We start from the raw sequence: 22350 nt of genomic DNA, 5'->3' as shown, positions 1-22350 counted from the left end.
CTTCTCAGGTCATGGTAGAGAATTCTGACTTCACCCCATCGCAGGTTGGCTGTCTGTTTACCTTCCTTGCCCGTCAGCTTGCCAAGCCCAACAACACCTTGTTTGTGAACAGGACGCTTTTTGACCAGGCAAGTATTCCTTTCTGAGGCATGGAAAAAGTTCCAAAGAGGGGACAGCACCACAGAAAGTGTGGCTAGTGCTGTGGGCTGAAGCAATTCTGGAAGGACTGGTGCATTATAAAACAAGTAGCAACTTGCTGGGACTTTGTTGTGGTTTCAAAGAAGCAGAGTAGGAGAGACCACAAAAGCACAGTAAGCTCCATATTTCAGCTTGCCTGCTGGAATTGTGTGAGAAATAGGGTCAGGTCTTAGGAGATGAAACAGCCTCTGCTCATGTCTGTGGATTGACAGACTCCTATGGTCACTAGTGTGTCAGGAGAGAGAAAGCAAAGTCCCAAGCTGTTTATCTTTAAGCCCCAGTGAGCATTTTGGTGGCTCTGTCGTCACTTGTTATGTGTATGAAGATGCCAGGATAGGGAGATAAAGGATGCCAACTAAAATGATACTAGTGAGCTTATAGAGCTTGTATACATAGCTGGTAATTTCTAGTTTGCATCGCTGCCATCCTTCTCTGCTGTTTGAAATAGGCTGATATGCACCAGTGCGTACCTAAAGCTTGCACAGGTTAAGTTTATATCCCAGTTTAAGTCCCAGGAATTCCTGGGACTGAGGAGGTGGCTTCAATGGCTACAGCAGTTGCGCTTTGATGATAATATGGGTATATGAACACTATAAAAAAACAGGTTAGAAAATATATGTCCTTATGTCATAATTTAGGACTAAAGTAGTCTATGGAGGCTGAATAGGCCTGGGTTAAACAATGTAATTACAGATATATTGAATTTTATAAATTACACAATTTCCTGTTTTTTCTGGAAGGGATGGCACAGTCCAGGAGAGAAGTCAAAAGGGTCAGCGTAGTGGTTCCAGCTATTTGGTGTGTGGTCCCAGGCAGGGTTATGGGGTCCCTTGAGTCCTTCTGTCTTCCCTGGGTTCCCCAAAGTTTGGTTCTAGATCCTGGTGCAGAGTTATGGGTTTCCTTCCCTGGAGTCTTTCAGAGGTTCCTGGTTACTCCAGTATTCTTAAGTGTCCTTAATTACAGGACTAAGTAGAGAGTACCTCACAGATGAACAGTGCATTCCAATTGCACTGTTGTGTTCTGATTTGCTGTTCCCATTATCAGTATTCACAATTTGCTTGTTAGGTTTATGCTAACGAGCATGCTAACTAGGCCTAACTCATGCTAATGTCTACATCCTTGCACAGGTCCTTGAATTTCTGTGCAGTCCGGATGATGACTCCCGCCATTCAGAGAGGCAACAGGTAATGGCCTTCAAGGGAACATTTCTTTAAGCACCAGGTATGACCAAGCTGAGGAGCAAAGGTCAGTCTTGTTGGGAATGTATGCTGGCTGAAGGCTGCATGCTAAAGCAGCCACCTAGCATAGGAGCGGTGGCCAGTGTGGAAGAATTGGGCAACGCTGTACACAGCAGGAGTGAAGGAGGATCCTACCCCAGCATTGCGCACAGGAGAGGTTTGACAGCAGTTAGAACAGAGGTAAGAAAAGTCCTGGATAAGCACATGACTTTCATAGTTAATGGACAATCAATTAAAAAAAATAATCTGTAAAATAAGCCCAGTCTTAATACAAAGGTTAACAGAGCAGCAGCAGTGTACTTCTGAATGGCGCTGGCTGTCCAGCTACTACTGCAATATAAATAACTGGCCTTCAATATCTGCAGGTCCTTTTAGAATTGCTCCAGGCAGGAGGGATAGTACAGTTTGAAGAGAGCCGTCTTATCCAAATGGCAGAAAAAGCAGAATTGTAAGTTGCTGTGTACAATATATAAATACTGCCTTTAAATCTCCTCCAAAGCTTTTTCCTCCACGTTTTTTGTTCATACTTTGCAGTTGTGTTTGGGATTATTTTCCCTATGCATTCTCATATGCTTCACTTAATATGTCCATATTTAGTCCTAGTCTTTCTGTCTTACCTCTGGGTGTTCTTACAGAGGCATTGTTAAGAAAAGAGGGGTTAGAGCTGTGGAAACCCTTCAGCATGAAACCTTGTGGGGCTTGATGAGTTTTGGCACTTCCTATCCTAGAGCCCAGGCTTTGTTCAAAGGTATACTGTATTGTAAAGTTGTATATTTGAATGCTCTACCACTGCCAGATGGAGATGACTCGTTGGGGTGAGATCCACAGGTGGATTTAAAAGCTTGAAGGGGTCTGAAGCCACCCCCATGGTACTCATTTTAGAATTGAGTAGGAGAGACAAACACAGTGTCTGGAAAGGCTAAAAATTTCCACCATCTCCTTTAGATGCTTTACGCTTCCAGAAAGAGTCTGTCATGCCTGAACAGAGTCAGCCAGGGAGGGGCATCTTCATCCAAGTATTGCATGTGGATGTTATGTGAATTAATCCACCATACTATAAAGGATCAGAGGGATAGAAGTGCAGCGGTGGGCTATGCCATGCCTGTTTTCCTGTGTGTCCTGGAAGGAGTTACTAACCAAATTTTTCAGACTCAAGCAATGCATTTTTTTTCTCTTTGCTTCAGAGAGTTTTGACAGCCAGAACCACCAGCTTGGCCACTTCCATCAGAGCTAAAAGACCTATAGTGTAATGTTATTTCGCAGAGTTTTAATCTGTTTTGCCTCAGTTACATCTGTTTTTAGCTAAGTCTCAAAATACTAAAGATGTTTGTTAAAATCTGAAGGTAGGAAGCTGTGTCATAACACATTATTGAGTCATGTTCAGTGTATTTCTTCAAATTAATATTGTGGATTGGCCTAGCTTAGAGCTGAGTGTGTTACGGAAATAAGGAGGATGATCTATGAACAGCAGAACCTATGAAAACTGATTTCTTTAAGGATTTTTGCCCTCTGACCCTTGCCTCTCTCACCTTAGTAACTTTGATTTTCTCTGTTCTGTGTGATAACTTCCCCAAAAGAATCAGGCACAGGCCAATCAGCCTATCAACCTTCCTCTAAGTGGCATATGTAAACTGGAGCCACCCCACCTGTGCGCTGAAAACATTAATGTAAGATACTTCCAAATGCTTTTTGTAAAATATGCTGTGTTTTCTCTTGAGTGCTGCCAAACTGTGCTGGATCTGTGCTACCTACTTGTATTCTGCTGACTCAGCTGAGTGAGTCTGTTTCTCCTAATGTGGAAAGCATTTTTCATTTCAGCTACCAGATTTGTGAGTTCATGTACGAACGACAGCTTCGCTATGACAAAATAATTGGCTGTTACCTGCGTGATCCAGTGAGAAAGGTGAGTAAATCTGGTGCTTCTGGCCTTTCTTCTTCATAGCAACACAGCCTGTCCTGCTGGCCAGAGTGTGAATGGGCACAACAGCCCTGCTCTTCTGTCGTACTTCTCTATCTTAAAAAAATGTCTTCCTTATACAGTTGCATTTTCTTAGTTACAGTCATGGTTTTTTTTGTGTTTGTGTGCGTGTTGGAGATGAGTTGATTTGGTTTTTTTAAACTTCAGGGTTTTTAATTTCTTTTTAAATTTAAACAATGCTAATACATAAAACCTGAGGGCAAGGTGGGATTTATGGCAAGAGTTGTTAACTGCAATACTTATTTGTTTCTGCCATCAGTTCCCTCTTTTCCTCCCCCTGGGCAGAGTCTCTCTGCCCTTACTATCTCTTTACAATTACCCTCTGCATGTGCATCAGTTGCATCTCTGCCACAGTGTTTGAGGTATTCTCTTCCCTATCACCAACAGAAGTTGGGAGGAGAGTCTGGCAAATTTGATCTCACCAGCTCCTTATGAAACCACTATACTGAAAGTTGTGTGGGTGAAGGAGTCAGAACAGAGAGGTTGTGATAGTGGGATGGTCAAAAAACACAGTACAGGAGAGCATCTGAGCTGAAGACAGTGCGGCAGAACCTGGGCTAATGTCGAAGAGGAATTCAGGAATATGCTAGGGAAACTGACTTACCCTCTGGTACAGTGTTCTTTTCTCTGCCTGTGCTCCTAGCCAAAGAGTGATGTCCTGTCCTTTTCCCCTGTGAGTAAGAGGGGGATGTTTTTAATAGTGGAAGAACAATTCCATTTGACTTCAGTGCTTAACACATTTAGCATCAGTTTAGTTCCTGAAGAACTGCCAGGGGAAAAAAGTCAAGAGGAACAGTTTGATGACATATAATCTCACCTGCAGATAACTTATCCTGCTAAGAGAGGACTAGCCCTGAGGTCATCCTAAGACTGTTTGAAATGCTGTCCCTTAGCAAAATCTAATGCTGTTAGTGGTGCTGCAGAGCATACTATCCCATTTATGGTTTTCTGCCATACAGGAAGAAGTTTTCAACTATATTCACAACATCCTGTCCATGCCTGGCTACAGTGTTGAAGAAAAGCAGTCAGTGTGGCAGAAAGCTTTGGAACATATAGAGGTACGGTGTATCCCATAGTATCTGAGCTCCTGCCAACTCCTGTTGGATCTGCCTAGTGCTGTTCTGTAAGCAGAAATGTCACAATTTTGAATCACAACTGTTTAGGAAGTTCTCACTTTAAGGTTCAGTAGTCTCATATATTAATCAAAGTGCATCTCTTGAATTCAGACTAGCCTCCTTGGTTTCCTGGTTTCAAGTACTGGTCTCTGGATAATGGGACCTTATCAGAGGATAGTGGCTGGTGAGCGCTGTGTAGCAGGGAAGGGAACATTTAGCAAGTCTTTCATCTCCTGAGCACGCAGCAACAGCAAGGTCAGGATGCTGACATCACTGACATCAGTCTGTGGTATCAAATTCCTCATCTTACAGTGGTAATAGCATTCGACCTCGGTACCCTGGCACTTCTAACCTCTGGGAAGATGGGGTCTTGACTTCTACTGTACGACACAGACTGTTGCTAGACTTCCCTAGCTAATAACTCTTCCTATCTCTGCAATCTCTCTTTGCTTCAGGGGATGGAGATGTCTGAAATAATTGTCTGGTCAGTAGACATGGGAAATCCATAATATCTCTAGTTCTTACAAGGTGGTGTCAGTCCCCTCCAGGGTGATCTGGAAATAAGCCCATAAAGTAACTCTGTCTGTAAAACAAGCAGTCATGCACTTGCCTATACTACTTAGCAGAAAATGGCCACAGAAGCCTGTGTCCTCTGGGGTGGACAAAAAAGTACGAGCTACATTTGAAAGATACAGAATACTTCCAGTCTCTACCTGCGTCTGCAAGTAGTGCGTGACTAATGAGAAAATGGACCAAGAGAGAAAATGATTGAAAAGACAATAAACAAAGAAATGCTATGAATCCAGCTGTGATGTGCAACTCGCTAAGCTCACGCCCACGCTCCAGATGTGCTTTCAGAGCCTATGGGAATTGGTGGTGGTGTGATGGTTGTGCTGTGGCTGAATGGGCCTGGCTCATTTCTACCTTATCAAAGCAACTGTGGTTCCACACTGGGCTTTCCAAGTTGAGCAAACTGCTGTCTACTTCGCTGCTTCCTTGTGTCTGCTTCATTCGTCTCCTACTGTATCCCTTGTCTCTGTTTGTATTGTATATACAGCCCAAATTGTTTGGCATTATGAGTGAGCCAGCCTCCCTCTGTAAGCCTTACTTTGTCTCTTTATCAGATCACAGGTAGGTCTTCTTGCTGCTCCTCTTCAGCCTGAGGCCTTTACAATTGCTGTTCCATGTTTTGATGTCTCAGGACAAATCAGAAATGTCCTGGGTTCCCCCTCACTGTGTTGTACCAATTTTGATAAGCTTATTGTAGGCTAAGACTGCCAGCTTTTCATACTGAGGAGTTTGTTTACGTTTTCTCCATCTGGTGGAGCCACTTCTTGATTATTGTACAGCATCATAAGTGCCCAGTGGCCAACTTGTCAGAGCTGCTTACTTTTCTGAAGTTGGCAAACAACAGAAAAAAATCCTCTCAACTTTCCATGGCCATTCTTAAAAACAGGGTTTCTTGCACCATTCCATCAGCCTTGCAGGTAACTACTGGCTGCTTTTACCTGTGCTTTTTGCAGATTCCTCCAAAAAGCTGCTGGGCCGGGCACTGGTTCTGTAGGTCACCTTTCTTGGGTACTGTCACTGACATCAACTCCCTCTTCCCTTCTGGCATCTTCCTTTTCCCAGAATTGGTGAACAACATATACAATTTCACATGGTTTAACAGCTTAGTGGCTGCTATGCGCTTTTGTTATTTTTCCATTGCATTAATTCTGCTCTCAGACATTCAGAAGACATAAAATAATTCACAGCACCATCCTAGTCAAATGTTATTTCAGGTCTTTGAACAACTGTCCTTTCATCTGCTGAGGTATGAAAGTAGCAAATCAGCCTCTTCAGTTAAAAGTAGCAGCGTCTAGAGAGGCTTCCCTCCTGGTGATCGTATGACAGAAAGTGGGGTTTGTGATCAGAGCCACTTCTTATTTTTGCCATCATCCTGCATACCTGTGGTTCATTGATGTTTATCTTGAAAATAAAGCCTAAGCACTATCATAGTGCTGTTTGTGGTGGTCACTTTCTGTCCTCAGACCCACGTGCCTTGTGTCAGTACTGTCTCCTCAAGGGCTGTCTATCTAAGAAGTACCATGTTTGCAAATTCCTCAAACCTGGAAGAGGATGAAAACTCAAGCCGAAAACCTTTTGCCTGGAGGTAGGCTATGAAGGTCACACTGATCCAAGAGCTGCAGTCAGTTACAGGGAGGCTGGGCCATCTCCCTCCAGCCAGTCAGTCCTATCTTCAGCAGTCCTGAAGACTTCCAGGGAGGGTTTGTCCAGAGAGAAAGAAATGAAGGCAGTCACACTACATCCTTTCTGCATTCCTCTGCACTGCTGTGGTTAAGATCATCTGGGTCCTTTGGATTGCCTAGGTTTGTGACATGAAGGGGTCATGCTCCTGAGCGCTGGGAAGTAACTGAGCTGTGGCTCATGCAGTAAAGCTGTAGGGTCAAACACTACAGAGATGCTTTACATACAATATGGTAGGCAAATTTTGCTTTGGAAACCTCACAAAATGCATCTTCTGTGATAGCTCTTTTTTAAAGAGCTTGTGGAGTAGCCACACTCTTCTTTGTTACTTCCTTTCTTCCCTTCACCCTGGTCTGTTGTTGGCATTGGCTGAATTCAGTGGCTGCTACATCTGTGTGGAGACCAAGCTAGTGTGAAGTAACTTTTTCAGACTTTTTTTTTTTCCTCCAGATGTATGTCTTTGAATTTTTTCTTTCTTTACCACTGTAACAGCTATCTTTGTTGAGTAAAGCAATGCTGTCTCCTTTGTAGGCTTATCAGGGGCTTTTGGAAAGGGTTACCAGGTACTCAGTATTGGTTTAAAGGAGTTGCTTCTCATCTGTTTGGAGGCATGGATGCATCTGGAAGCATTAGGAGCAAAAAACCTCATGTTCTGGGTTGTGTGAATGTCTATGGTATGAAGCCTTTTACGTCAGGGTTGACAGGATGCAAACCCACAGGCATCTTAAAGATTTTTTTCCTTTTGTTGCAGTGAAGAAATTATTCCCTTTTTTTCAGGTCTGGACAGTTATCTGTTACAAGAAACTTGCTTTTAAACCTCTGCTTCAGTTCAAGAGTTACACACTTTCCATTTGACTGAGAAGCTCCCTAGGGCCAGCTGAGGACTTAATTTCCTGCTGGCTTCTAGTTGGCACTAGCTGATCTTGTTGGCAGGGGGTAAAAGGCAGTTGTCAGAAAACCCGATGAAAGAATTTCCTCGCCTTAGGACTGAGATGTGGTCTCGGTGTGAAGAGTTTTGTGTTCGTACTAAGCCTATGTGTACTAAAATCATCAACTTCCAAAAAAGCCTTTTTAAAAACTTCCTACTCTTCCTTATAATTTTTTCAAAATCACTTTTTCTGTGATGGTATTCATTATTTTACAGCTTTCATCCAGGCAAAGGTGTGGTTACAGTATGAATGTACTCAATGAGACTGCATAATTATATTGTCTATGAAATGTAATTGTTTTTGTTGCATTTACCTCTCTGAAGGAGTTGCTGTTGCTGAGCCCATGTAAAGCAGCTGACCTGGTAGCCATTCACTTCAGTGAGCAGATTGAGAGCATCATTACAAACCTCCAGGTAAAGTGTCAGACTTCATTGATGTTGGTGCTTCTTTCCAGTGGGGTTGCCTTTCTTGTAAGAAATGATTCCTAAGAGTAATGGCAGGTTGTCCCTGTGTCATAAATGGAAGAAAAATAGCTTGATAGTTATTCAGCTGCAGGAATCACTACATTTAAATTATTTGGCCTGTTTGTAGAATTCTGGCCATAAAAATGTATGATCTCTGAGGTGCTGGTTGTGTCACTTGATAACGCAGTTTTTGGTTTGGAGTTTCAGTATGGCTTGAGCTCAGAGGTCAGACGGAGCTGTTGTCAGCAAGCATATCCTCTGAGTATTTACGCAAGACAAATGCCTACATCACCTTCAGCAGCCACCAGCAATGAACAGTATTTTCTTCAGTGGATATAGTTCAGGAATCACTGGTTTATAGTACATTATTTAAAATAGTAATGCTCTGTCTCCTCTGGTTGTACAGGACCAGTTTTTACTCTTCCAGTTTCTGAGGAGTCTCCTTGATCCGAGGTATGTAAGAAAAACAGATCATTTGCAAACTACAGCTTGAAAACATGGGTTAAAATAAATTCCTTTGAAAGACTGTATCAATATACAGCCCACAGCCAATTTAGGCCTTGGAAAAGGTGACTTGCTCTTCAAACTGCACAAAGTTGAGAAGGATAGCACAGAAATATGTGTTCTGGGGAATATCCTTTAGCAGAGCCCATGCCTGCTTCCTAACTGGGAAGTGGTGTGGGTTCCAGTGGGTGCAATGTGACGCCTTCCCCACACAGGTGGGAGTTTGGGCATTGCTGTAACAGCTTCTTCGAGAAGGCTGTGAAATGGTTACCCTGTGACTGTTCTCAACCCACCGATGGATTACTTGACCAAGGTGGCCAAGTTTAACATAAACAGAAGAGTGTTTTGGTCTACTGGCATTTTTCATTTCTGTCTTATTTTAGCATTGCTGCCATATCTCATGGCAAACTTCTCTTTACTTGCTTGCTCCATCTGCTCATGTTCTTTCAGTATTTCAGCACTGAGTGTTCTCTTTCTGTTGAATCAGTTTCAAATGCTACAAGACCTTGATTTTATTTATTTATTTTCTAAGACATTTATGTTTATATATGCACAGCTCCAATTAAGCAATTGTTAATGCAGTTTAAGGCAAGGTCTTGTTTTGTCAATTAGCTACAAATGAATTGTGTTTGAGGAGGAGGAGGAAAAAGTAATATTATCTAATTCAGGTGTCAGTGTTTCAGTTCTTACTGAAGTGGAATAAAAAGCATGCTTTGGAAGCTAGAACCAGGAATTAATCATGTTTTGGGTATAATAATTTAAAAAAACATGCTTTGTGATTTCCTAAGTCTTACAGCCATGTTTGTATGGAGGGTGTGAACACACCTATTTTGTTTCTTAGAAGTCAACATAAAATCAGCATTTTGCCAAGAAAATATCTTGGTTGGGTTGTATAGGAGAAAAATTTAGTTAATAAATGAGTAAGTTTTTTAAAAAACTTGAGTAGTTAAGCAGAAATGATACCCAGCTGGACGTTAAGTAGAACTTTGTTTATGCTGTGATATCACTTGCAGCAAGTGAGACTTAATGGAAGTAGTAATTAACCTGGATTTTAATCTTATGCATACTGTCTTCCATAATCTCTGAGTAATAAATGTGTCTAATTTAACTCCACCATAATTAAAGCTAAATACAACCATTTCTTCTGTACTTACCTTCTAATCAAAAGCATCCCATAATGTGTTCAAACCAGCAACAGAAAGTTGCTTCCTATATCTTATCTTTCAAAAGATCTCTGCGTTTCCCTCCAAGGCTCATGTTCAGCAATGTGTATTAGGCCACATGGCTCGTCACATTCTGCGTGTGTCTTTTAGGAAAGCTTATGAACCATTCCTTTTCCCTCTTGTGGTCCAAAGTCCACTAATTCTCTGCACTGCAGTAAGATGTTCAGCAATCCAAGTAATGGAGATAAACCATGTACTGACTGGATTGTTGAGGCCAGAATAATTAATAAGCAAAAGATAAGTAGGACAGTTACGCAGAAAAATGAACAAAATATTGCTATATACTTTGGATTCATACGTGCTAGTGACTGACCATAAAGCAGAAGGTCTGCAAGCCCAAGGTTTAGCCTATTGTTATTAAACAATGTTGTCAGTAAGAAGCGTTCTGTAGAGGTTGAGATTGCTGGAGGGGCTCTTTTATTAATAATGCTCAAGGTCCTGTGGTCTTTTTTCAGTGCTCTGAGGTTGTCTGCTTCTAAGACCTATAGAAATGAACTGTATCTTGAGGTGGAGAAGAAGGGTGAAATCTTGTTATGTGAGACGTAATCTGCAGATATACTTTGTAGTATGTCTACACATAAAATAGTGATTAGGTTCTTCTGAAAACATCTGTCTTCAGTCAATCTAAATGTTTATATGCTTTTTTTTGAGCAAAGGTATTATTAAAATAAAGACTCTCAGAGCAGTAAAAGAGCTTTTAATGTTGCAAATACAAATGATTGCTTGATCATATGGGGACAAGGCTTATCGTGTTGGTGTAACTATCCTAGTTGGTGGAATTGCATTAGGGATTAATTTGGCCCATTTCATTTAGCTAGAGATTTATTTTAAAGGAGGTGGAAGGGGGAAGGGAAAAAACAGTGTTAGTAGGAATTGCCTGGGGAAATTAAAACCAAATGTCCGTATGTTTGTATCTTAGAAGAAGCCCCAGAAAACAGAATGTAGCGTGTATTGCTCAGCTCATTAATCACAGCCTTTGCTGCATTTCCGTTTTAAACTCTTAAGTTTTTTGCTCTGAAAAAAACCAACGCAGTGAAGCATGCCTGTTTGCAGCGTGTGTTTGTGTATTATACCAACAAAAATAATTTCTTTAGCAATACAGTGTTCTGGGTCTATAAATCAACAAATACAGAAACTTTTAGGTTCTGTTACAGTGGCTCTTCTCACTGACCAGCTAGCTAGCTGTGACACTCACAAGGCTCGCTTGTGCTAGGTTTTGTGAGAAACCAGTGATTATCTCTTCTTGTTAGGAAAGAGCATGTAAAGTATAGCGGGGAGATGTTTGGCATGGTTATATTGAAGATGAACCTGATCTCACTGAGCTGAGCAGGACCTGCAGGTCTCAAGACTGTTGCTTAGGTTTTAACATTATCAAAATCCAGCTTCCTTCCCATTCTCTAGTCTCTGCATTTATTAGTGAAGTGGTTAAGGAAGAGGTCAGCTTGCTCTTGAAGCCATGAATGCTAGGCGCCAGAGTTATTTCCAGGCTAGAAGTTTGTTCTTGTGCTAAAAATGTATGACTTGCCATCTTTCCCATTTTGGTAGACAGAGATCATTTTAGATAGAAGATGTTTCTTTATTTTAGTCTAGTTGCAAAAAGAGTAGAACACTTACCCCCTTACAGGCATTGGGAAATTTATAGGGTGTGTGTTGTGGGAGGAGTGGGTGGTGATTGCAGGAGGCCAGAATTTAGGGTTCTTGTTTGGTCCTTCAAAAGTCCATCCTTTATTTGATGTAAGATCATGATAGTTTGGATACCAATTTTTTTACAACTGTGTCCATACTTTGGACACTGTGGTGAGTACCTCCGTAAGGCTTTCATTTCTGGGCAAATATCATTTATAGTCAAGTGACTGACATCGTAATCATGGTAAGCTGCTTTTGGCTTGCTAGGGGCACAGCGTTTTCCTGGCCTTTCTTGGATGATAATCCTGTTAGCTCTTGTAGCTCCCAGAAAATATGTGTTCACATTGTATATCAGACCTTTTCCATCCCATGGTTGTAGGGTTTGCACATCAAGACATCTTCTCCTGGTTAAGAATTTTTGTTCAGAAAGGTAAAAAACAGTACATACCTTGATCTGTTTTCTTTCCTAGCAGGAGCTTTAGAACAGGTTTAAGAGCCCTGTTTTAAGAGCAGGATAAACATCTGTTTCTCTGCATGATGCATCAATCCTAGAACTATCACATGAAGTTTAACCTACAGTGGTTGTTAACTGCTGTTCATTTTGAAGGGTTGCAGGTGCTATATCTATCTCTAGGAAAGTATCATCCTTTCCATCCTAATTCTTTGAAATGTCTTGCTTCATGTTGCTCTTTTTAAAAACAAGATCAGTATTAAACAGTCAGACATAGGGACAGACATGGGCACTGCGTGCTATTCCACTCTCTGTTTTGTCCCCCCCCTGCCATTACAGAGTTTACTTAATAATAAGGCAAGGGATTAGAAAATGGCCGCTGCACGAACCACTGCAGGGCCAGCAGCTGCTGCTGGAAAGGAATTGGAGAAATCCTTTTTACAGAGGTATCTTTATTAAATGAGTTTAATTGTACTCTGAGCTTCACCTGCAGAAATTACCTCGGCTAGAATCAGAAGGGAAGCCCTGGTTTGGCTTCCTGAAGGGCTCAGGCCAGACAGTATTATCCACAGCCCTAACCAGATGAGAGGAGCATCAGGTCTGTGCTGCTGAGTGCCTGACCATCATGGCAGTGTTGCTTGTGACAGGTCGGAGGAGGTCAGGGAGGTAACAAGGGCAGGAAACACAGCAGAAGCTGGAGACTTCACCTATCTGTGCTGCCTGAGCAGATCCCGTGCTGGGATGTGAGGTAGATGTCTTTAATTCCACCTCAGTGTGGTTCTGTAGTGCAGCTGGCTGCAAAATGCTTGAGAGAGGATGCAGCCTTGGGCTGAAAAAAAATGTGAGGTCTGGTTCAAAACCTTACAGTTGGCGATCTGCTCTACCAATGACCATAAAGTGCATCGAGTTAGTGCCTCTGCAAGAGCAAAACCCAATTCACCAGTTATGTTCTGTCTGAGAAGAGGAACTAAATAAAAAATGGGGATGTTTCCCTAACAGAAACATGAAGTCATATCTCAATGAGGTAGATAAAAGGGATCATATGCTAGCAGACAAAACATTAAAATGCAGTGAAGTGGGTCAAAGAATAATTCCAGGAGCAATAAGCAAAAAGCAACAAAATACTTCTTCAAAAACATGCAAAGAAGGACTATAGGACAAATAGATGATCAGCGTCTAAAAAGACCACTCAGAGACTATAAGGTTTCACTGAAGAAATTAGGAGAGTTCTTTGTACCTCTTTGCCATAGAATTGCTAAAGAGGTGCCTGTGCTGGAATCTTTCTTCCCAGGGTTCTTTGATAGTCTGATTTATACTGAAGCATCAGCAGAATATGTCGTAGAACAAATGAAATGCCTACTAACAGACCTCTAGCACCAGTAACTAACAGAAACAGCATAATTTTTCTCTTAAATCCAGATTTTATTACTTCTTTGTTAAGGATAAAAGACGACACACAATTGAATAAGAAACTCGTCTTTCCAGCAAACTTCTGGGCTAGAATTTGACTTGAGTGTCCTGTGCCTTTTTTATTCCAGAGAAGGCATTAACCAAGACCTGATACACTTACCGCCCTGCATCACTGAGCAGTTTGTTGAGTTGCTGTGTCAATACAGCCCAGACCAGGTTTTGGAGACACTTAAAGTCCTGGAATACTGCAGACTGGAGGAAACAATCCAGGTAGGAAAGGCATGTATAAGTACAGGGATGAGGGGAAGCATTCAAATTAGCACCTATCTCTTTAAAGTACTGTAAAAGTACTTTAGCCTGTTGTGAATTAGTTCCTGGGTACTCTTCCAATATATTTCCTACACTGTCCCTTTGAGCTGCTAAACTGCTCTCCTGCAGCATGGTTAGCTGTATTTAATATATTGATTCTGAATGTAGTTTCAGGACTAATAAGAAAAAGCCATTAGTGCACCGAAGCTACTGAGTAACCAGAGAATGCAGATTGGCTGTGTTAATGTTGATTAATATGAGAAAGGTATATGGAATCATGGGCCTGGGGTCTTTGGAAAGCAGTGCTGCCAAAATTTGACTAGTGCTGGGAGAGCATCTATTTCTTCCCTTTATGCAAATTTTCTCAATAATCTGTCTTTGATCTTAATTTATAGCTTTTAATTTTTTTTTTAAAGATTTTAATGCTGGTAGTGGCAATACTGCAAGTTGAGAAACAAATGTGGTATAGCCAGAGCAGGGAAGTAGGAATGCTCAGACTTGGGTAACATGCCTGTGAACACATAGAGACACAATCCTTTCTGACCATCTGGTCATTGCTGTCTTGGGAGTAAACAAACACTGGCAGATCTCTTAAGAAAGACAGTAACCTTTTTTTTTTTCTTTTTATTCTTTTAACTCAGATAACCCAGAAACATCAGCTCCATGAAGCTTCTTCATATTTACTGGAGAAGAAGGGAGATATCCATGGTGCCTTTCTGGTTATGCTTGAGGTACAGTACACTGAAATCCAAATCCTGAATGTGGCATTTTTGCCATGTCAGCTTGGCATGACATGCCAGCAGCATGATGGCATATGTTAAGGTTTGATATTGTCATTGCTTCTCAATTTGTTTCCACTAGAATCCATGGAAGCATTTAGCTTCTGTCAAGCAACAACAGGTTGTCTGCAGACTTAGCAGATCAGTATATTTTTCTAGCCTGTCTACAAACATCTAGTAGATAATAGATGCTGAAATTTGGTGGTCTTAATAATCACCTTTCAGCTCCTGTTTTCCTTTCCATATTTGGAAAGATATTTATGCTTAGTCATAGTAGGGAAGAAAATGAGGGTAGGCCTTTGCAACCGTGCCTTTTAAAAACACTTCTATCAAGATTCTGCAAGTTTACTGTTTGGAGTTCTCTCTTTTATTTCAGCGATTGCAGAGCAAGTTGCTGATGCTTACACAAGATGATGAAAGTAAGAGTTATCACGTTAAATTCAATTTTCTATTAAAAAGATAAACACAAAAATGTCAAGGGCGTATGTCTGACACGTAGCATAATGAGATCCTCTCTCAGGTTTCTAGGTGTTGCATTGACATTTTTAAAATTTATATTCACATGGCTGTGGTAGTCATTCTGATGGTGCTTCCTTACTCTGTTAACAGAGTAACATCTAAACAAAATGTGGTGGATTTTTGTGTGTGGTCATAGGCCCTGTTAGCTCTTTTGATTGTGACTGGTACTCTTGCTGACTTATCAGACACGTTTCCTGTGTTAGAATCCATTCATGCTCATTCCTGAGCTTTAGCAGGCATTGGACATGAACAGTGATGAGAGACATCTGTAAGTAGCCTTTTTTGAAGCAAACTTCTCAGAGAAGTAAGAATGTTCTGCCTACAGAAAATTAGTATATGCACAGGTGTACTGTTCACTAGCCCAAGGACTCATGGGCACCTAATTAAATGCAGTACCCATATTTGTTACTTAATTGTATCATAAACCACAGCTAAGATCTTCCTTATTGGATTACATGAATGTTTTATGCCCAATTTATTGTACTGTTTGGGAAAAGTGCCAAAAATCAGGATATGTATTTATAATTTAGTTGCTCGCTGTAGTAAATAGATTTTATAACAGCATGATTTTATTTTGCAGGACAATTTGGAGTTAACATATCTAATGGTTTTTATAATTGCAATTTGTTTTTTTCCCCAAAAAACTTAGGCTCAGCTGGACTTCCCTTGCTAGAAAACATTGAAGATACTTTAATGAAAACAATTGCCCTTTGCCGAAGGAATTCACACAATTTAGACCAGCAACAGCGAGAGGTAAAGTAATTAAAAATTCATAGAATCATAGAATCATTAGGGTTGGAAAAGACCTCTAATCATGAAGTCCAACCATCAACCCAACACCACCGCGCTTCCTAAACCATGTCCCCAAGTGCCATATCTCACGTTTTTTGAACACCTCCAGGGATGGTGACTCCACCACCTCTCTGGGCAGCCTGTTCCAGTGCCTGACCACTCCTTCAGTAAAGGCATTTTTCCTAATATCCAATCTAAACCTCCCCTTGATGCAGCTTGAGGCCATTTCCTCTCGTCCTATCGCTTGTTACTTGGGAGAAGAGACCAACGCCCACCTCACTACAACCTCCTTTCAGGTAGTTGCACAGAGTGATAAGGTCTCCCCTCAGCCTCCTCTTCTCCAGGCTAAACACCCCCAGCTCCCTCAACCTCTCCTCATAAGACTTGTTCTCCAGACCCTTCACCAGCTTCCTTGCCCTTCTCTGGACATGTTCCAGCACCTTAATGTCCTTCTTGTAGTGAGGGACACAAAACTGAACATGGCATTTGAGGTGCGGCCTCACCAGTGCCGAGTACAGGGGCAAGATTGCTTCCCTGCTCCTGCTGACACACTATTCCTGATACAGGCCAGGATGATGTTGGCTGCCTTGGCCACCTGGGCACACTACTGGCTCATGTTCAGCTGGCTCTCGACCAGTGCCCCCCACATCCTTCTCTGCCAGGCAGCTTTCCAGCCACTCTTCCCCAAGCCTGTAGCGTTGCATGGGGTTGTTGTGACTGAAGTGCAGGACCTGGCACTTGGCCTTGTTGAACCCCATACAGTTGGCCTTGGCCCATCGATCCAGCGTGTCCAGATCCCTCTGCAGAGCCTTCCTGCCCTTGAGCAGATCGACACTTCTGCCCATTTTGGTGTCATCTGCAAACTTAGTGAGGGTGCACTCAATTTCCTCATCCAGATTGTTGATAAAGATATTAAACCAGACTGGCCCCAAGACTGGGCCCTGGGGAACCCTGCTTGTGACTGGCCACCAACTGGATTTAGCTCCATTCACCATAACTCTCTGGTCTCAGCCATCCAGTTGGTTTTTCACCCAGTGAAGAGTGTTTGTCAAAGCCATGAGCTGCCAGTTTCTCTAGGAAGATACTGTGGGAGACAGTGTCAAAGGCTTTGCCTGAAGTCCAGGCAGACAACATCCACAGCCTTTTCCTCATCCACTAGGCGGGTCACCTAGTCATAGAAGGGGATCAGGTTGGTCAGGCAGAACCTGCTTCTTGTGAACCCGTGCTGGCTGAGCCTGATCCCCTGGTAGTCCTGCACTTGTCTGGTGAGCTCACTCAAGATGAACTGCTTCCTCACCTTCCCCAGTACCGAGTTCAGGCTGACAGGCCTGTAGTTCATCGGATCCTCCTTCCGGCCCTTCCTGTACATGGGTGTCACATCAGCAAGCCTCCAGTCGACTGGGACCTCCCCTATTAACCAGTACTGCTGATAGATGATGGAGAGTGGCTTGGTGAGCTCCTCTGCCAGCTCCCTCAGTACTCTCAGGTGGATCCCATCCGGCTCCGTAGACTTGTGAGTGTCCAGGTGGAGAAGCAGGTCGTGAACTGCCTCCTCCTGGATTATGGGGTGTTTATTCTGCTCCCCATCCCTGCCTTCCAGCTCCAGGGGCTGAATACCCTGGGTATAACTGGTCTGACTATTAAAGACTGAGGCAAAGAAGGCATTTTGTACCTCAGCCTTTTCCTCATCCTTGGTGGCAATGTTCCACCCACATCCAGTAGAGGGTGGACATTCTCCTTGGCTCTCTTTTTGCTGTTAATGTATTTGTAAAAATTTTTTCTTATCTCTTAAAACGGTGGCCAAACTGAGTTCTAGCTGGGCTTTTGCCTTTCTAATTTTCTTTCTGCATGACCTAACGAGATCCCTGTACTCTTCTTGAGTTGCCTGCCCCTTCTTCCAGATGTGGTAAACTCTCCTTTTTTTCCAGAGTCCCAGCAAAAGCTTCCTGTTCTGCCAGACTGGTCATCTTTATATTACCAGTGGGTAATATAAATCACCCACTGATTTGTCTTATGGCACTCAGGGACAGCCTGCTCCTGCACCTTTAAGACTTCCTTCTTGAAGAACGCCCAGCCTTCCTAGACCCCTTTGCCCTTCATGACTGCCTCCAAGGGATTCTCCCAACCAGTGCCCTGAACGGGCCAAAGTTTGCCCTCCAGAAGTCCATGGTAGTGGTTCTGCTGACCCCGCCTCCTTACTTCACCGAGAATCGCGAACTCTGTCATTTCATGGTCGCTAAGCCCAAGATGGCCTCTGATCACCACATCTCCCACCATCCCTTCTCTGTACATATTGCTAAAATCAACAAAGGCCTCTGCATGTCCTGAAAACTTTTTCTTCTCATGCTTCTTCCTTTCCCCAACTATTGGATACTGATATGTCTCAAGCAGTCATTGTTTTCCTCTGCCTTGTGTTCTTGCAGTGGTTTAGGTTTCAGACCCATAAAAGAGAAATCTTCACTTATAAGGATGAAGCACAGCCTATCAGCAGTGGTGAAGCACATGAGACAACATCCTTTCCCCCATTTTTAGCTCCAGTTGAAATTTTGGCTTGAATGTCAGTCAGACACTAAAGGCTTACTAAGGTTTGAGCCAACTTTATGGTGGCACAAAGCTGATGCTGCTGGCACCGTGGCTGCAGAATATTGCTGGTCTTAATATGTTCACAAATCCTGAATTTAATGTCAGCCTGGTCTTTGAGGGGTGGAGACAACACAGCTTGCCTGAGCTTTCGCAGAGAGAACTGGCTTTGCCTGTCTCCTTGTACTAAGGCTGCATTTCCATTTTGCCAATGTCAGTGACATAGAAGGCATCTCTACTCCTAAGATTATGCATAACTTATGTAACTGAATTCAAAACTGAGAACGTTGTTCTTGTGTCGGAAGAGGTAGCATGTCTGGAAGTCAAGAAAGAATTCAGTAATTTCTTCTGAGCACTGTGTAGTATATGAGGTGACCTGTTTGGTTTCTTCTTCTAAATGGTCTTATTGTGCAACAGATAGCTGCTGTGTTTTATTGCAGAGGTGTCTGCATGCACACCCTGAGTGCTTATGGGCTGCCTGCCTTATTGGATAGGTTTGAGTTAGTGTTTTCTCTCGCTCTGGGTCCTGTTCCACTGCTGGAATTGCTTTGTTAGTGCCCAGGTAAAAGTTTGCTCTGGTCACCGAATGAAGGGTCAGCTTTCCCAGTACAATATTATGCGAATTTTCACAACTCTTGTGTATTACCTGGAGAATTTAGATGTCCCTTTCTGGCTGAGATCCATTTATTGCACTACCTATTATGAAAGTAGTCTCTACCTCACATGGAGCAGTAGTTGGGGACCGAATGGAGTAAAAATACATTTCTTTGTTGTCACAATTCCAGTAAAGAAACAGATGAGAATGGAGAAGAGGGAGCAACAGGAGCCAAAGGTCTTCTATGCTCAGACCCCAATAGAATAGTATCTTAGTCTAAGATATGAGCTATCTAGACTGAAAGCCGATCCCTAAGTGCTTTGCTCTGAGGTTTTAACATGTTTCAGTTTTGTTCCATTGCAGTAATGAGAAACGTAGTTCTATTCTTCAGAATGTGGAAGTGAGTCTTTGGAAATGGACTCTGACATAGGTCACAGCTTATTTGTAGTACTGCCATGTCCTTACTGTTGTTTTTTTTCCCTCACATTCAATTATTTCAGGCCCTCTGGTTTCCCCTTCTGGAGGCTATGATGTCCCCACAGAAATTATCTGGTTCTTCACAGTGTCAATACTCTGAATGTAAGTATTTTGGCCTTTGTGACCCCAAATATTAATAAAAATCTGTGTGTTGTCTCTCCTCCTCTGCTGAATGAATAGAAGAAAAGCGTTTCGTTACTCAGTTCCTAAATTTGCTGCTCCTGCAGTAGATCTGAACTGCAGTAGCTGTAGGACTGAGCTCAGGTTGGGTGTTTGGTAGGCTGCAGCTTTTTTTTTTTAGTCCTGAGTGGAAGAGAAACCCTACCACAGCCTCTGCTCATAAGCTGGTTCCATTAAGGACAGTTTCTATGAAAAAGCCAAGGTGCACTGCGTGTACAAAGGCTTTCTGTGTTGTAAGTAGGTTGCAGTCTGCACTTTGAGAACTTGTGACGTAATATACTGTCGTCTTCCACGCCTAGCCTTTTTGTATGCTTATCCCTGCACCTGCCTACTGTATATAAAATCAGTAGAATTTGAATGCCTTAGCTAAATTCTCTAGTCCAGGTCTAGTGCCCTGAATCTATTGTGCATGTCAGCAACACATCTTGAAAAGCCTCCCTTTATGGAAGACTTAAGGCTAGTTAAAAAGGGGCTTAGATACTGCTTATTGTGGTCTTGGGGCAGAATCCCAAAGAATCCCTTTTGGTCCGTTCCAGCCCTGTGCTCCACAGTGATTGTAGTTCTGTGTGGTTAAGGATTGCAACGGATTACAAGTAGGTGCGGTGGTGATCATGCTGTTCGTTCTCCCTCTATTTCTTTCCTTCCAGTGACCGTTAGCTATATCTGGACTGCTGGGGATAGTCTTAGAATATAATATATATTATATTCTATAATATATATCATATTCTATAATATATATCACCTCTCTTTCCTCAACTCATCTTTTCCTCTAAGTTCAGAATGTCTCCCAGATTATCCATTTTTGGGAGCTAATGCCTGCAGAAAAGTAATCATCTGAAGTGATATTAGACATTATGAGAGGGTAATACACTTGGATCATGCATAACTATTTTGTTTTCATTCCTAATGTACATACTTCCCAAACTGCTCTAACTAGTTAATTATCCCCACAAAGAAGCTGAATTGCTGGGTCCATGCATATCTTAATATTGGCTCTTACTTTGGGGAATTGGGGATCGAGGAACAAGTTTCATGCAAAGGTTAATGCTAGGGAATTTTAGAGTATGTGGGACTATAACATGGACAAGGCATCCAAACCGGTTTTTGGTAGCAGTAGGAAAAGCGAATGACAGTGCTACAAATTAAGTCTCAAAATGTGAACGTTTACTGTAGGTAGGGAGTGGGAGGGGAAGGGAGAGGCATCATGATACTGAAAGCTTTTAAATATACCTTCTGATACAAAAAGCTGCATGCAAAACAAGCAGAAGAAAAAAATATAAAAACCATTTTCAAAACTGAAAACATGAACTGAAATAAAACTCTCTTAATCTGAAGGATTGATCTCTCTTTCTCCATGAATCCTAATGAACTGCTGGTGGCTTTTATGTTTGGTATTTCAGCTTTGAAGAGCTTGACAATGCAAGTGCTGAACAACATGGCTGCATTTATTGCTCTTCCTTTAATTCTGCAGAGAATTCTACAGGTGAGTTTCTGAAGAGAAGCAGCTTTTACCAAGCTGTGCCACTCAGTTATTGGGAAGAGCTGAAAAATTCCTGATGTGATAGCCATTTCCATGTTGTTAAAGATCAGATTAGCTAATTGTCTGATTCAGAGTATTTCAGTAGAAGTTCAGTTGGTGAGAGATAAATTGGAAAAGCTGATAGAATGACCCGAAAGACTCGGTGCTCTGAGAAGACATGTGGGAACACATAGACCCATGAGAAGATAATTGAGGTAATTTCTGCAAATCAATTAAAGTATTGTCTCAGAGGTTGCAATTACTTTGAACTGAAACTTAGCAGTTTTAGAGGCAAAGCCACTATGAATTTCTCAAAACTTGGAACTAAATTTCTTGAACGCTGTTTAGCTATGGCTCTGGAATGGACAGTTGTGAAAACACTGAAGCAAAGTTTGTAGGCTTTGGAGAAAGAGCTCGGCTGGGCCACTTTGATTGATGGTGCAATATATTATTTTAGAGGTGTTTATTAGTGAGCAACAAACATCTTGTAGAAGAGCTGATTTCAAAATGGGATCTTGCCTTGAGTGATCACAAGAAGGTACAATTTGTTTTGCAAAATAGACAAAAGTTGAGGTTTGAATTTAATAGCAAACGTTGAGAAATACAGAAAATTAATTGGAGAAATTGCTTTGTGGAGTGGAATGGTTGAAGTGTTGAAAAAGCGTTGAATTACTCTTCAGGGTTTCTATTCTAGATGAGAAGAAAATGTGGGAAAGGGCTAACAGGCTTCACAGGGTGAACACACACCTCTAGCAACCTATTAGTTTGATCTTAATATTATGCAATCTTGGATTTTGGAAAAAAAATCATAATTAAAGACAGTGAGAAATGTTGTAGAAGAGTGGATAGGAAGTGTGATCAAATGAAATATGGTTGTATCAAAGGTAGATAGTGTTGAGCAAACTTAATGCCTCTTCAATAACTTACTTTGTCTAGTTTTAAGTGGAGCATTAGATATAGTTCCCTGTTGAGCTTTGTTTGATGTTTCATGTAGGCAGGAAATGATAGAGAAGCTGTGAGTTAATAAGTGGGGAGGTTGACAAGGGAGGCTTTCCTGCATTGTGTTGAGAATTACCAGAATGGGGCGAGAGGCAAACCAGCAACCACTGTGGAAATAGCGCAGCCGGGAGGTGTTACAATTTGGAAGAAGATACTGTTCTCCCTTGGGAAAAATAGAAATCCTTGTTTGCAGTCTTCAGATATTTCATCCCATG

At 42.0% G+C, this 22350-nt stretch overlaps 1 protein-coding gene across 3 annotated transcripts in view; it reads left to right on the top strand.

The window, feature by feature from the left end:
• The window catches only part of VPS8 (VPS8 subunit of CORVET complex), a 95727-nt gene that overhangs the window by 50452 nt on the left and 22925 nt on the right, over positions 1-22350 (top strand). For 2 of the 3 annotated variants that reach the window (XM_064457151.1, XM_064457153.1), the window contains 13 exons: positions 9-128; positions 1326-1382; positions 1802-1884; positions 3255-3339; positions 4374-4472; positions 8032-8121; positions 8579-8625; positions 13515-13656; positions 14337-14426; positions 14851-14893; positions 15634-15746; positions 19461-19539; positions 21018-21100. In XM_064457151.1, coding sequence (XP_064313221.1) covers positions 9-128; positions 1326-1382; positions 1802-1884; positions 3255-3339; positions 4374-4472; positions 8032-8121; positions 8579-8625; positions 13515-13656; positions 14337-14426; positions 14851-14893; positions 15634-15746; positions 19461-19539; positions 21018-21100 — 1131 coding nt within the window. The remainder of the gene's footprint in view (positions 1-8; positions 129-1325; positions 1383-1801; positions 1885-3254; positions 3340-4373; positions 4473-8031; positions 8122-8578; positions 8626-13514; positions 13657-14336; positions 14427-14850; positions 14894-15633; positions 15747-19460; positions 19540-21017; positions 21101-22350) is intronic. The other variant, XM_064457152.1, reaches the window with a different exon arrangement.

The sequence above is a fragment of the Phalacrocorax carbo genome, chromosome 7 (genome assembly GCF_963921805.1).
Source record: "Phalacrocorax carbo chromosome 7, bPhaCar2.1, whole genome shotgun sequence".
Classification (NCBI taxonomy): domain Eukaryota; kingdom Metazoa; phylum Chordata; class Aves; order Suliformes; family Phalacrocoracidae; genus Phalacrocorax; species Phalacrocorax carbo.
The sequence above is the reverse complement of the archived record's forward strand: the minus strand, read 5'-3'. Positions and strand labels throughout refer to the sequence as shown.